This window comes from Alosa alosa, chromosome 1 (assembly GCF_017589495.1).
Source record: "Alosa alosa isolate M-15738 ecotype Scorff River chromosome 1, AALO_Geno_1.1, whole genome shotgun sequence".
In the NCBI taxonomy this organism is placed as follows: domain Eukaryota; kingdom Metazoa; phylum Chordata; class Actinopteri; order Clupeiformes; family Clupeidae; genus Alosa; species Alosa alosa.
In genome coordinates this window covers 18,547,940-18,563,382 of record NC_063189.1, presented here as the reverse complement: position 1 = coordinate 18,563,382, position 15,443 = coordinate 18,547,940, and the positions used below count along the sequence as shown (strand labels likewise).

Genomic DNA, 15,443 nt, shown 5'->3' with positions numbered 1-15,443 from the left:
CAGCTGCCTGTTATCCAAACAGAACAGACGTTAATCTGGCCAAATCACTGATGCAGATTTTGATCAATTCCCTCAAATCTCCTGAGCTCATCTGTGAAGTACCCACTGCCAGAGAAATGTGGGGTGAGGCAGAAAGACAACAAGCATGAGAGAGAAAAAAACTGTTTTGTGTGTGTGTGTGTGTGTGTGTGTGTGTGTGTGTGTGTGTGTGTTTTAGGAGTGTGCGCACATCTAGATTACTGTTGCACAGAGCGGGCATCCTGGCATGAACCGACAGTGACTAAAGCCTGAACTAACCTACATTCTGCTCATGCGCTTGCGAGCACAACTAGGTCTCTAAACCTTTAAAGATGGAGCACATTTCACAGACGGCCACGTGAGCCCTGTGCCTACTGGGGAAATGACTACAGCAGAATGAGTAAACACGCATGAGCTAAACACACCACAGCATGCAGAATGGGGCCTACACGTAGAAACTGACAGTCTATGAAACGGGTGCTACTCTAAAAATCACACACACACACACACACACACACAGGCAGTAATTGTAGCATAAAAAATATCAAAAACATCCCATCGCACACAAACACACACACACACACACACAGATGAGATGGAGAAGTGGGTTTCTATTTATGGCAAGACACATGGTGGCCGCTGGGCATGGGCAGCACTGAAATGGCACCGCAAGCGGGCAAGTCTTCACCCAGCCCCCTCGTGCCACGATAGAGTCACTCGTGCTGAAACACACACACACACACACACACACACATACATACATACACACTCACTAAGACACAAATGACTCTTTGTAAACAGGCATACTGAGTGGAGACAATGACAAGTCGGGTCTTGGTGTCATGAATGCGGGAGCAAGCACAGAGAGCGTGGGAGGCAGAGGAGATGTGAAGGAGGAAGAGAGGAGAAGAGGAGAGGGAGGAGAGACAGAGGGAGGAAGAGAGGAGAAGAGGAGAGAGAGGAGAGACAGAGGGAGGAAGAGAGGAGAAGCAGAGGAGACTGAGGGAGGTCTGGTGGGCTGGGTAGGTCAACAGACCTGCGTGAAACACCACGGTGGTCTTCTTGCATCCTGACAGCAACTGGAGATTCCGGAACAGTCCCTTGGCCGTCAACTTCACGTGGAAGTTGGAGAGCGAGAGTCTCGGCGACCACAACATGTCGTCTCTCTGGGAGACGAACCAGGGAGAAATTCCAACCAATCCCAAAAGGGCAAGAAGAGTAGACCAAGAGTTCACGGCAAAAACAGAAAAAAATGAAAAATGAAGGGGAAAAAAGAAAAACAAAACCCAAGACAAACACAGTCCTTTAAAACCACTCTGCTATCACATCCCAAAACTGGTGGGAGACAGCGAGTGGAAAGAAAGTGTGAGTGTGTGGGTAAAAACCACTCCAAAACAAGGCAACAAAAAACAATTAAAAAAAACCCCAACAAAAACAGTCCTCCTCTTGTGCGTCAACCCTTCAGCCCAAGAGTGCTAAACGCTGCTGAGAGAGAGAGTGATGAGGCAACGCTGGGGATGATGGAGAGGTTTCCACAGGATGCAGCCACGAGAGGGGCGTTCAAAGGGAATCCTCCAGCACGCTCACTCACACTCACACACACTCACTCACTCACACGCATAAACACACCGCGAGTGCAGACAAGATAATCCTCTCGGCCTCTCTCAGAATCCTCTAGCTTTGCCGTCCGTTAGCGAGTCGCACACAGACAAAGCCCCCGTTTCAGCATCCCTTCACTACAGCTCTGAGAAATAGCATACACACGCACACACACACACGCACACACATGCGCACTGGCACTCCCACTCCCCCGGAGCGAGTGATGCTCGGAGGCAGGGGGGATGGAGCATGGAGGGAACGGAGAGAAGCTGAGGAAGGGGGAGGAGTGTGCACACAGAGGGGAGTGGGCGGGCCGAGACATCACGCTCTCTCTCTCTCTCTCTCATGAAAAAAGAGGGGGAGGGAAAGCAGGGAGAAAGGTAGGGATGTTGGACACCGGTGCCTGCTGTCAAGGTTAGAGCTGATGAAATATGATAGAAATGGAAAAAATTGAACAGTGAAATTAAAATGTGAGGCTGGTAAAGGTCGTGTCGTTTGACCTACATCTCCCCAACCCCCTCTCTCCCCACAGTTCCACTAACATTCGCTTTGACATCCCTCAGAATCGGACTTCAAGCATCTTTTCCATACTCCTGCTTGTAACCTCGTCTGATGTCTCTGTAGCCCTGCCTCCTCCCGTCTCTTCAGCAGGTGCCACGCTGAGCTCATCCTGGAGGGTGCAGGGGCTGAGTGGGGCATAAGGCCTGCAGTGCACAGTAGGATTACAGCAGCGGGGATCTGTCAATGGCCGTCTTTGTCTTTCTGTCTCTCTCTTTGTGACAGAGAACGAAAGAAAGAAGGAGAGGGAGAAAGAGAGGGTGAAAGTTGGGGGGTACACTGCAGACATGCCTTGGAATATTGATGAGTGGGAACACTACAGTTGAGCAGAGCTGCTTGCGGCAGTCTGTGGATCCATAGTGCCCGCTGCTGTGGCTCAATCACTTAGGAAACCACCAGCACCAGAGACGCTCTAAACCAGGCATACATTAAAAGGCCTGGCTTATACACACACAGACACACATTAAAATGAGAATGCTTTCGGCAGCTAGCTAGCTAGCTAGATAGCTAGATAGATAGCTAGATAGATAGATAGATAGATAGATAGATACTTTATTGATCCTCAAGGGGAAATTCAAGCTCCTATAACCTACAGGAGACGATATGAACATGATGTTCTGTGTGCGGCAGATTTGTATTTTTTAGGGGATGGTATATGGCGCTTTGTGATACGTGTGCATGGACACACACACACACAGTCAAGCGCAAAATCTCACACAAATCATCCCATTCCAGTACTGATCGCAGGCACTTCACAGGAGAGAAGAGGAAGGACACGCCAGCGCTTTCCAATGCTAATTAAAGCCATCTGGAGCTACAGCCACACATCCCTCCCATCCTTCAGCTCTCAGGGCCAAGGCCACAGAGCATCGCTCTCAAGCACAGAGAGAGAGAGAGAGAGAAAGAAAGAGAGAGAGAGCGAGAGAGAGAGAAAGAGAGCGAGAGAAAGAAAGAAAGAGTGGGGAGAGGGGGAGAGATATTTGGCAATATTAATATGAGTATACGAATGATGTTAATATGGTCTATTTGAATAAAAAAAATGTTATAATTAGATTGAGAGATAGAGAGAGATAGAAAACAAGAGATGGTAAAGAGTTTAGAGAATGAGGGGAACTGAGGGGTGGGAGAGGTCAAACAGAATAGAAATTCATTTTTGGAAAAAAGGACAGAGCATAGACAGACGGGTTGTGTGTAAGAGAAAGAGAGAAAGCGAGAGAAAGAGAGAACTGGCAGGTACATCTGGAACTAAAACAAGTACATCTTCAGAAATATACAGAATTATCCACAACTAGGATCATCCACATTATGAAATAAAGAAAATAATGATGACTCTGTATTAACATAACTCTGATGTCCTATACTCCTAGTCTCTAGACTATACCTCAATCACATTGTAAAGGTCATTAACCCAAAATAGTGCGGAGGAAATGTAATCTAAGCTAATATAACTACCGTCTGCCATGTATACCATGGAAAGCTCTTTAAAAGTATCTGTCTTCCTAAAAGTCAAACAGGTCATTTCTTAACGTCAGAAGTTAAGGTCAAGGTCTTCCAAATGTTCTGATATATTTTTCTACTACTGCTTAGTCCTTGGTCTGCAACTTAGTCTGAACCAAAGATTCTAGAGTGCTCCGCTCCAAGATCTTTGGTCTGAACTGTATGTGTGTGTCCCTGAGCCTGTGTAAAGTCCAACCCTGTGGTGCTGCCCGCTCTCGTCTGTTCTCCATTAGAGTCTGTGGTGAAGGCTGAGACAGGACTACCAGACTGGGAGACTGGGGATGTCGGACAACATACAAAATGGGCACACACACACAAAACCACAGAGACATGGCAGCCAGATGCAAAAACACACTCCACTCATACAATCAAAGGAGAGCAAGGACTGGTATAAGGGTCCGGTTTTACCCACAACACAACAGGACTTTCATCGCAAATTGGACCGCGTCAGACCTATTACAGCTCCAATTCACATGCATAACATCTCAGACAGACATGAAATCCAACTCAACTCACAGATAGCAAACATGTTAACTAAAAAAACTCTCCTGAAACACTCCTGAACTAGACTCGTTCTTGTTATGTGGCCATACGTTGCCACAGACAGCGTTCTAGTGCCAAACACAGTGGCGTGAACATGTGTTTCTTCAGCAGAAAAGGAGTCATCCATACACCACTATTCAAAGCAGCCAGGGAGCAGCCCCTCACCATCCATATGCCAAATGTTACAGACACAACAGATCTCAATGCCCAGCGCCAAGGCACAGCACAGGGCCTCAGCACACACAATAGCTGCACCTGCTCCTCGGAGCAGCAACACAAAAGGCCAGCTTCAGCCAAACTCATCCATTAAGCACAGGCCTGAGGACAGTTTTCATGCCCGCTGCTGGTTTACAGGACAACACTGTGAGCATCTCAGATCAGAACAGAGGGGCGATCTAGCACAAGTTTTAATTCTACAAGTATCTAAATTGAATCTTGAATTTCCCCTTCGGGATCAATTAAAATATATATAAATATACAGTAGTTACGTAATTCTCAGAATATATTTTCCTTTTTGTCAGGTTCATTTAACATGGCTGAAACATGTTGGCTGTGTATGCTGTTGAGGGAGAGGCTCATGAGTGGAGTGGAGAGGACGAGAACAGGAGCTGAATGAAGGAGGGGAGGCAAAGAGACAAGACCACACTGGACACACGGCCTGTCCAAGCAGCCGCAGGGCCAAAGAGACAAGACCACACTGGACACACGGCCTGTCCAAGCAGCCGCAGGGCCGCATGGCTGCACAGCGTGTCCTCTGGCGCTAATCAAATCAAGGTAACAGGACTTGGGGTTTGTTGCGATGCATGATGGATGGTGGTGGGGATCCTCCTTGTGGGCAGCCGTGGACTACTGGTTAGCGCTTCGGACTTGTAACCGGAGGGTTGGCGGTTCGGACCCCGACCAGTAGGCACGGCTGAAGTGCCCTTGAGCAAGGCACCTAACCCCTCACTGCTCCCCGAGCGCCGCTGCTGTTGCAGGCAGCTCACTGCGCCGGGATTAGTGTGTGCTTCACCTCACTGTGTGTTCACTGTGTGCGGAGTGTGTCACTAATTCACGGATTGGGATAAATGCAGAGACCAGATTTCCCTCAAAGGATCAAAAGAGTATATATACACTATACTTATAAATCAAGGTAACAGGACTTGGGGTTTGTTGCAATGCATGGTGGATGGTGGTGGGGAGCGTGTGAAATAAATATAGAGGAGCTGGCCATCCTGATACATTTTGGGACCAAGACAGCTTTTCCGTCAGCGCAGGCAAGCAGAGCTGCTGGAAAGACGTGCGATTATGACCCGCGCAAGCCCAAAACACGTCCCCAGGAGACAAAAACAAACCTCCCCTTCAGTGGGTTGCGTAACGGCTGTTTGGAGCAGAGCTGCCCTATTAAAGCTAACTGAACGGGAGACACTGGGGAGTTATGACTGCATGTATGTGTATCAACACTGAGACATGTGTGTGTCTCTGCAGCGTTGCAACAGCTGTGTGCAATAAAGACATGATGGGGAAATGCTCAACATCAACTTCATCCCTGATGACATGGGTCCGCACAGCCAGATCCTCCGCTCACACAAATGACTCTCAAGTGGGCGAAGAGAATAGTGACAAGAAAAATGTCAAAACTTCACTGTGGACTTAATGGTGTAACAGGATCACTAACGCAAATAGTGTAACTACTAAGACAGACAAAGCAGGTGTACAACACAGAGGACACGGACGCAAACGGACACAGAGGTATGAGAACCAGTACTTGTCCTTACCCGTGGCAGCGGCGGAGGCTCTGTTGAGGCGCGTGGACGCACTCCTCTGCAGGGGGCTCTGGGGCTGCTTGGAAAGCGCAGGCGTCTTCAGCCCTAAAGTCACACGGCAGAAGTGGTCAAAGCCCATGGCAGCAGCAGCACAGATCTTCTCTTTCTCTTTCTCTCTCTCTATCTCTCTCTCGCTCTCTCTATGTGTGTGCAGAGGAGCGGTTATATACTCAGTCCATCCCAGCCATTCACACCTTTCACAAGTGGTCAGGTATTTGGACACCTTCCACAGTGGCCCTCCACACACCTTTAAACAGAGGTGGGTGTATTATAATGTCGTGTGAATAGATCTTTGTCTGAATGCATTACATGCGATCTGATGAAGGCCTTGTAGGCCGAAACGTTATCGCCTATTAAACATTTTTTCATTTACTTGTGCGGCACCTTCCTTCTCTTACTTTAGATATACACACACACACACACACACACACACACACACACACACCAGTAGCCAGCACCTCATCTTGCATTTGTGTTACATACATTACGTGTGTTACATCTCTCCTCCATAAAGGGTGTGTTCCTAGATAGATAGATAGATAGATCCTTTATTGATCCCCAGGGGAAATTCAAAAAATAATCTGGAGGGTAAGATTTTCTAAAGCACATCTAATGTCTACCCAACCCCCCCCCCTCATTTAGTACTGAACAATGGTCTTACATTTGAAATACAGAATTCTGGATTTCTTTTATGTTTTCAATAGTTGGCTGCCTCTTTCAATGCAAAAGCCAAAGACATCATTGTTAAGTTCATTGTCACTTTTAGAGCACCTTTGATAAATTATGAGGTCAGGTCATCTAATGTACAAGTCAATTGTGTGAACTGAACATCCAGATTACCTCTTCCAAAATACTTGCATTACCTCTTGACTCAAGAGTCTGTCTGAGAAGTAAATTTCAACTCAGATAAGAAACAACTGATAACCCATGCCATATGAACTGTTTGAGACATAATAAGTCTTGTGTCCCAACATCAACTATTGAGCAAATCCTTAGGGAATCAATTAGCCACACAAGCAAGTACAGTAAACACAGACGTGCCTGCAGCACACATGCTTGCCATTATAACAGCTTCAATAAAAACTGATGAAATGCAATGCATAACAAAAAATTACACTTGGCTCCGAGGCCGAGGTATAAAAAGTTAAGGGCCCATTGCATAGCTATCTGGCATTAATCACACAGGTCCCCCCCGTTCCAGGCTGTGAACAGGCCTATTCCACCACCCCGGCCGAAACCCATCAGTGCAGCAATCAGAGGGCGAGCAGCTCGTGAACACATTAAAGGACTGCCATTAAGCACAGCATTGATTAGAGACGCTGCTTCATGAAATACACATGTTCAGGGGGGGCTGGAACTGAACAATGGGCTATTGTGTTGTTGAAGAAATACACAAATACACAATGTCATGCTTGAAATAGTTTGTTTTGGAAAAGCTACGTTGTTTGGTATTAATCTCTTTGAAATCCACAGGTAGAGGTTTATCTATGTGAAATCCTTTGCATGTGGGGTGAATTAAGTGTGGAAAGAGTCTTACCAAAGATCATCATGTGTCAGTTACTCTTGTGGTCATGATGCATCTGCACATCTACAAGAACCTCTGTGTTCCTAGTTCCGTCTGTGTATACCTGGGTGAGAGTGTGATTGCATGCATGTTGTATACATTTCACACCCACCAGTTATAGAGTTTTTGCCAGGAATGGAAGTGGTCCTGTTCCTCATGCCTACAAGTTTGGTGGTGAGGGGCTTGTTAGGGACCTGTGGGCCCACTGAAGGTGCAGAGCGACTGGGCTTCTCATCTGGACTTGTGGCCTTGGCTCCTGGAGCAGAGTTTGGACCTGTGGATAAAGGGTTAAATAATGCATGTGGAGTCAGTGACATTGTTATCACACAATGTTCTCTCTCTCAGTGTGTGTGTGTTTAATTTGACAGCAGAGGCTAATATTCTTCAGCTTTTTCCATCATGCCTGAATGGCCAACACTCATCAAAAGCCACCACTCATGCTTTAATGGCATCTGTGATTACAGTGATTAAGCAGTCATTAGAAAGCCGATTCAGATAAACCCACATAAACACCATCGGCAGCCACTTTAGAACTCGCACAAGCCCAATCAGGCTGTGCATTTGAAGCATTTGTAAAGGCAGATTATGGTAATTATGGAGGCGATACGCATCTTAAAAACGGCCTCAAGGATGTTGTGGACATAAACGTGGCCTCAATAGTCTCTTCAGTTAATACAGAGTCTGTGAACCCCTCAGAAGTTGCACTCCTTTGTTACCATGACAACATGCTCAGCCACCAACTGTTGAATATTATTTTCCAGGAAAGAGTGAGAAAGAGGCAGTGAGATGGGGCCGAAAGAGTAAGAAAGAGGCAGTGAGATGGGGCAGAAATAGAAAAACATGCAGATAGATACATGGGAATTTGTTATTATTCTTCTATTTGCTGGGGAGAAAAAGAAATTAGATAGAGCAGTCCCAAAAGGCACCGTGGTGATAAAATGTCTGGGGTGTGTGGGTGTGTGTGTGTGTGTGTGTGTGAGTATGTGTGTTAGAGGGGGGTCCAGCGCTTCTTCCTCTTAAATCCATCTGTGGGTTTGTCCATATCTATCTCTTTCTATACATAATTGTCCCATCTGTCCCAACCCCACTCTCTCTCTCTGTAAGTGCCGTGCTCTACAGTAGCCAACAAAGCTGCTCATAGAGCTCAGCTCGGAGTTGAAGGCGTAATTTACATGTTGGTCATCATGAGGCTCCTCTGTCCACAACCAGCAGCCACAGACGTCAAAACCCTCAAGTCTGCTGGATATATTTATTAAAAAAAAAAACACACAACCAAGAGAAAGAAAAGGGCCAACAAACCAAAATACCTCAAATGCCTTTGGCCTTGTTGTTTCCAAACAGGCGAAAAAGACACATCTGTTCAGAACAGCAAACAGAAGTGAGTCCCATCCTCACACAGAGGCCCATCAAACAGTGGCGCGGCATGCTGGGAGCTGACAGAACATTGATCTATCGACTAGTTGGCCAAAACCTTCAGCAGCCACCGTCTTAAGCCAGCTGAGGAGAGCCAAGCAGCTGCAGCCGTAAATAAGTGCAGCCCAAATAGAGAAGCAAGCTACTGCATCCCTGGACACGGCTCAATCCTCCTCAGCCGTGTCTGATCAACACCACCCGTCAGTCAAACCAGCACTCCGACCTTTATTAGGGTCATAAACAGACAGGGGAGACAGCAATGGCTTGACACTGCGTCAAAACACACATCCATTCCTCTCTTCTTAAGACACGTTTCATAATTTTACAACATTTCTGGAATTATTTTAAGAATATAACCCTCTAAAATGGACTTCTTAGTCTTCTGTCTGGCAGTTAAACATTTTGGCTACGCACTATATGAACCCTAATGAAGATTGATCTGAGCACAGCGTGGAAGACACTCCAGAAGGTTCTACATGTAATCCTGTGGATTAAAGCCTTCTCTCTGGCACGAACATGTGGGTCAAGGAAGCAGACGTATATAAACCAATCCAGATGTGGCCTCCGAACTACAGAGAAGTTTCCGGAACACCATGTGGGGCAGGGGGAGGAGGGATTCAACCAACATTCCACCAGGCAATAGTGAAGGGGTGACTAATGCAAAGGAAGAACACGTGGGAGGAAAACTGGAGACGGGGGGGGAGGAGGGAAAGGGGGGGGAGAGAGAGACAGGGATGATGGGAAGATTTGGTCAGGATATCATCATTCGGTCAAGGGGAGGAATGGGTTTAATTAGAAGAGGCGTCCATTCTGAGGGAGCAGGCTGGAAGAAGGAAGCAGAAATCACAGAACCACACAGTTGGAAAGAACACTATGTGTGTGTGTGTTTTGGAATGAGTGAGTGAATGTGGTCCTGGGGAAAGCGAACATGACTCACCAAGCTTTAGTGTTGCTCAGCATTGTTAAAGAGTAGATATCAAACCTGATTCATATCTTCAGCACACACACACACACACAATTCCCTCACCTCTTGCTGTGGTGGTGGGATTGCTTTCACTGGCAGCACTACCTAGCGACGAGGAGCTGAGGCTTGTGGATAGGCCCTTGATGGGTAGCTTGGAGGAGCTGGGGAGGCGGGTGATGCCGGCACCAGGGGGATTCTGGGAAGCCTTTGAGGCAGCAGGAGGGGCGGGCTGCGAGGCAGCGAGGCTCCGCTCGGGTAACCGCATCTTTGGAATGCCTGCAACACCAAAGCCACCAAATCACTTATCACAATTAACACACAGTCACAATCTCTGGAAAACAGACAAAAAGTCATTGCACTGGAAAGATATTTAGTGGAGACTGTACTACGTTTCACATACTCTATGTAGGGAAATACTTTATAACAATTTACTTTAAATGCATTAAATAAAATGTTCCTATGCCATATACAGTTGCCCCCAGAATTATTGGCACTTCTGCTAAAGTTGACTAAAAAGAGGAATATAAAATCATCTTTTGGAAATTGATCTTAATGCCTTTGATGAGGAAAATGAGGAAATATCTGACCTTTAAGGACACCAATTTTCTTTGTGAATGAATAATGTATCATAAATAAAAAAATGTTCTTCCTTAAAATACAGGGGTCATAAGTTTTGGCACCCCTATGTTAAAAACTATGAAAGAAGGGATTTCATATTGTTCTATTGCAGCAGCGGGTAGCCCTTTTTTCTCCAAGGTCTAGAGGGCACACGCGCGCGCGCACACACACACACGCGCACACACACACACACACACACACACACTTAAATGTGTTTACACAAATACACAGTGATGGATGTCTACAGTCATCAGATACGGAAGATGAAGACAAGTCAGACAGGAACCCAGGATAACCCGCACACAGTCAGAGGGAGAGAGAGAGAGAGAGAGAGAGAGAGAGAGAGAGAGAGAGAGAGGGAGAGAAAGAGAGAAAAAGAAAAAGAACAGGGTGAGAGAGGGCAAAGATAGAGTGAGAGAAAGAGAAAAGGAAGAAAGAGAGAGGAAGCTAGTGAAATAGCTCGCAAGGGAGACACAGAGGACGAGTGAGTTTGAAGGAGCAAACCCAGCAGAGAGAGAGGGATAGAGTAAGTAAGGAAAGGAGAGAGGAGGGCACACTCAGCATGTTCGTGTGCTGGGGTGACGCCAAGGGATGGCAAAGGACAAATCAGCAACTTCTTCACACTGGCTTTACCCCAACCCAACTCAACCCAAGGGATCATCAGCACAGAGGGTCCACCCCACGGTCACTGTGCGGACATCAGGGCACAGGGAGAACACAGAGGAGCAGAGAGAGGGACTGAAGGGAAATAAAGAGGAAATGTGGGAGAGGAACAGGAAGATAGAACAGATAGAATGATGGCAAAAGAGAGAGAGAGAGAGAGAGAGAGAGTGGTGACAGAATAAAGTAGTGAGGAACACTTACGAAAAAGAGGAAGATAAAGACAGAAAATGGGTAGCAAGAGGACAAGATATATAGATAGTGTGAGGCTGGGTGACTCATTGTGACAGGGCCATCGCTCACAATATTCACACATTAACATCCTGGGGTTTCAGGGGAGAGAGAGAGAAAGAGAGAGAGAGAGAGAGAGAGAGAGAGAGAAAGAAAGAAAGAAAGAAAGAAAGAAAGAAAGAAAGAAAGAGAGAGAGAGGAGAGAGAAAAGAAAGAAAGAAAGAAAGAAAGAAAGAAAGAGAGAGAGATAAAGAGAAAGAAAGAGAGAAAGAGTGAGAGAAACTTGGCACCCTGCGCCTGCCCAGGTTACGCACATGGCAGCAGCAGTGAGAGGGAGGGCGAGAGCACACTGTAGTGCGGTGCGGGCAGTGCAGGTCTTTCTCCACGCAGATTCAGCACTTTATCCATACATTAATGACACTGCGGCTGCCCGGCCATCCCACCAACATACGTCAGCTCGCTCCTTTCCCTCGCAAGCATTGCCACGTTGAGGGCACAGCCTTAATGTGCCAAACAGATTCAGTCATGTGTTTATCAAGAAAACTACAGTTCCCATGAGACCCCACTTTATCTCTGCTACAGAGGCTTGCTGTGACACAGGTGCAGTTGAGCTCAGAGTTTTAGAGCCCTGCTGTGGGAACACTGGAGAGCTTCCGCTCCCTCATCCATCGTATTTCCTCTAACAACACACACTTCCCGCCACAAAGAATACACTCCCTGGACTTCCACTGACTCACCTTTCCTCTTGACACCCAAGATATGGTTGAATGTGTGTGTGTGTGTGTGTCAGTGAACATTTTTTGCTATATTCTTATCTGTGTCGTCTCCATGGTAATGGTCTTAGCCTGAGATTTTAAGTGCACACAATCCTGATGGAGAGGCAGAACTGTGGGTGACTTTTGAACATGCTCCCTCTACTGTTGCATTGAGGCACTGCGGGAACAGTACATTCCTGATAAACTATTTTTTTGCCCAAAAAAGAATGCTGCAGTCAGAGTACTATGGTCTAAAAAAAGATAATTTTAAAATGGGAAAATTTAATTAAGAGGAAAAAGTTAAAAGAACATTTTGTAGAACATTAAGTAAATCTTAAATAAATAATGCACTTTATCAGACTAACATTCTCTACAAAGTAACCTTTTGATACCAAATACACAGTTTAAACTAAGACATTCAAACACTTCCTTTAAGAATGAATCAATCCTAAAAGTCTAACTGTGGCTATAGATCTGAGTGGAGGGGAGAATGAATCAATCCTAAAAGTCTAACTGTGGCTATAGATCTGAGTGGAGGGGAGAAACAATCTAACAATTGTCCAAGAGGAATTTGCCCTTTTCAGTTGATTCAATTGTAGGTTCCCTCACGCAAACCCCCAGCAGCTGTACATTAAACACACACACACACAGTCAAATTAGAGAAGAACTGCTGTGTAGTACACCAAACACTGAGATAGAGAAACCACACAGAGACACACACACACACACACACAGTTGTCAAACAAAAAGCACACATGCTCATTATTACATATTGTGAACTAGAGTTACCCTCTCTCCCTCCATATTAGATTAGTTAGGAGTTACAAAAACATGTGGATTGACACAGACAGACACATAAACCCACTATTGCATATAGTGAAACCGCCTACAATAAGTTCCCCTACAACACCGACACACACCAGGAGGAAATGTGATGTTTGGTGGGGGGATAGGTTACACAGCATGAGGACCAGACAGGGGACAGTCAGACACACACACACACACACACACACACAGATCTCCATTTCCTGACACAAGTGAGGCTTTTGTGCAGGGAACAAATACTTGGGTGGAAACATACCCCCAGGCAAAGGGCAGAGGAAAGAATGAAAGAAAAGAGGAAAAAAGAGACAGAGAGAAAGAAAAAATGCTGCCCATGCTCTCTCCCATTTCCTCTGTGGGTGCTTTACTTAGAGATGGATCGGCAAAGTCAAGAGACCAAAAGGGTACAGCACAGCACAGCACAGCACAGAGTGCACAGCACAACACAGAGTGTAGTGTTTCAAAACGCCTCTAAAAAATCTCAGTCATGCAGCTTAAATAACACACCGTGACAAGGAAAGGCAAGGAAGGAATAGTAGAGAGAGAGAGAGAGAGAGAGAGAGAGAGAGAGAGTGTGTGCGTGCATGAGAGCGTAAAGGCTGCCTTACATAACACTGCAGTGACTAGACAGAGTTAAAGCTCCTGTTCAACAACAAGGTCTGTACTGCTCTCTCCACACCAGCTGCTTCCCCTTGCCCGTCTCCCTCTAAAAACACGCACCGCATAGATTTACACACCGCTATATAGAGGGCAGGCTATATGGTAAGTCAATCAGCAGCCCCCTTGCTGGCAGTACAGCTCAGTTAGAAGCTGTATGTGTGTGTGTGTGTGTGTGTGTGTGTGTTTGTGTGTGTGTTAGGTGGAGGTATGTGAAGGCATTTAACTTTCTGCTTTGCAGCCATTAGCCTGCCTGCACTGGTGTTCCATGGGTGAGAGTCTCTAGCCTGAAACCGCTTCTCTCTCCCTCACCCGATCCCGCTCTCTCCCTCCAACACACACTCACCCACACAGATTCAGGAACTAGCTCAGCACTACAAACAAAACCACAGGACTTGGGCACGAGGAGAGCTCTTCACTCACAGGCTACACTCCGCTTGCTCCATAGCAGGCAGCCTGAAACAGAGAGACTCTCTGTGCGACTCAAAACACCTCAAGGCCTGTGTTTTCAACATCTGCTCACACATGTGCCTGCCTACATGTGTGTGTGTGTGTGTGGAAGAGAGAGAGATGGAGACAGAGAGAGAAAGAATGTGTGTGTGTGTGTGTGTGTGTGTCTGTGTTTCTGACTCACCCGCTGGCTGGATTTGGCGGCCCCTTGGAGGGGAGACGTTCCCTACTCCAGTGCGGGCGTCCCGGCCAGAGGTGGCGGACGGTCCGACTCCAGCTTTGGCCCTGGAGGTGGCCGAGGTCCCAGGAGCGGCACCCGCTGCCAAGGAGGCTGGCGCTGGCACCGGCCCAGAGGCAGAGGTGGCAGTGGAGGCACCCGCTGTGGCGGCAGCAGCGGCAGCGGTGGTGGCTGAGGCAACGGCGGTGGGTAGTCCGGTCTTGGGTCCCAGCTTGGAGGAGACGGTCTGCAGAAAGAGCTGGCGTTTAGTGACGGCTTTCCAGCCCAGGGAGCCCAGCTCGGGGCTGCGCAGCGTGACCATGGTGTTGGCCATTCCACAGCTCCAGTGCGACTGGCTGGACACGGAGCGGAGCGCGTCACACACACACACACACACACACACGCACACACCGACGGACGCAAGGCGGAGGAAGAGGCGTGCGAGGGGAGGAGAGAGCGAAAGGGGAAAAAGAGCAAGCGTACGAGGGAGGGATCTGAGAGGAAATAAGACACGCTGACTTCTACTGAAAAAGCAAAAAGAAACAAAAAAAAAAAGTTCCTCTGTTGTGCTCTAGTCTAGTCCCTCCAGGCTTCAGTGCCCGGACCAGCCCTGCTTTTTTCCCCCTCTTTCCTGACTTCCCCTCCCTCCTCCCATCCTCTCCCCTGCTCTATAAACACTCGGCACACATGGAGCCAGTTTGTGGAGCGAAAGGCACAGGGAGAAAAGAGAGGAAAAAGCACCAGAGAGAGGGAGAGATCTTGCCGTCTTTTTAAGTCCTCTCAAAACGTCTCTACTTTCTCCTACTTCTGTTGGCAGAGCAGATTTCACAACTCAGCCTGCAGCAGACTTCTACAAAACAGTTTCTTATCCAAAAACAGTTGTTGCAGCAAACCATTATAACTACATGTGACTCAGAAAAAAAGCAAGCCATACCACAAGTGTCCAACAGCCAATGAAATAACTATTCTGAAATTCCAAAAACAGCACTCCACAGTTTGACAAGACAGTCCTGGACTTGCTGCACAGCAATTACTCGCACCATGAAGTTCCTGCGGTGTGAGAGTCACTTTT

The 15,443-nt window shown here is 47.0% G+C and overlaps 1 protein-coding gene across 4 annotated transcripts in view; it reads right to left on the bottom strand.

The window, feature by feature from the left end:
- Positions 1–15,443, bottom strand: part of mtus1b (microtubule associated tumor suppressor 1b) — a 60,591-nt gene that overhangs the window by 23,573 nt on the left and 21,575 nt on the right. For all 4 annotated transcript variants that reach the window (XM_048244520.1, XM_048244512.1, XM_048244496.1 and 1 more), the window contains exons 3-6: positions 14,339–14,618; positions 10,025–10,237; positions 7,697–7,858; positions 5,973–6,065 (exon numbers count right to left, since the gene is read on the bottom strand). In XM_048244520.1, coding sequence (XP_048100477.1) covers positions 5,973–6,065; positions 7,697–7,858; positions 10,025–10,237; positions 14,339–14,618 — 748 coding nt within the window. The remainder of the gene's footprint in view (positions 1–5,972; positions 6,066–7,696; positions 7,859–10,024; positions 10,238–14,338; positions 14,619–15,443) is intronic.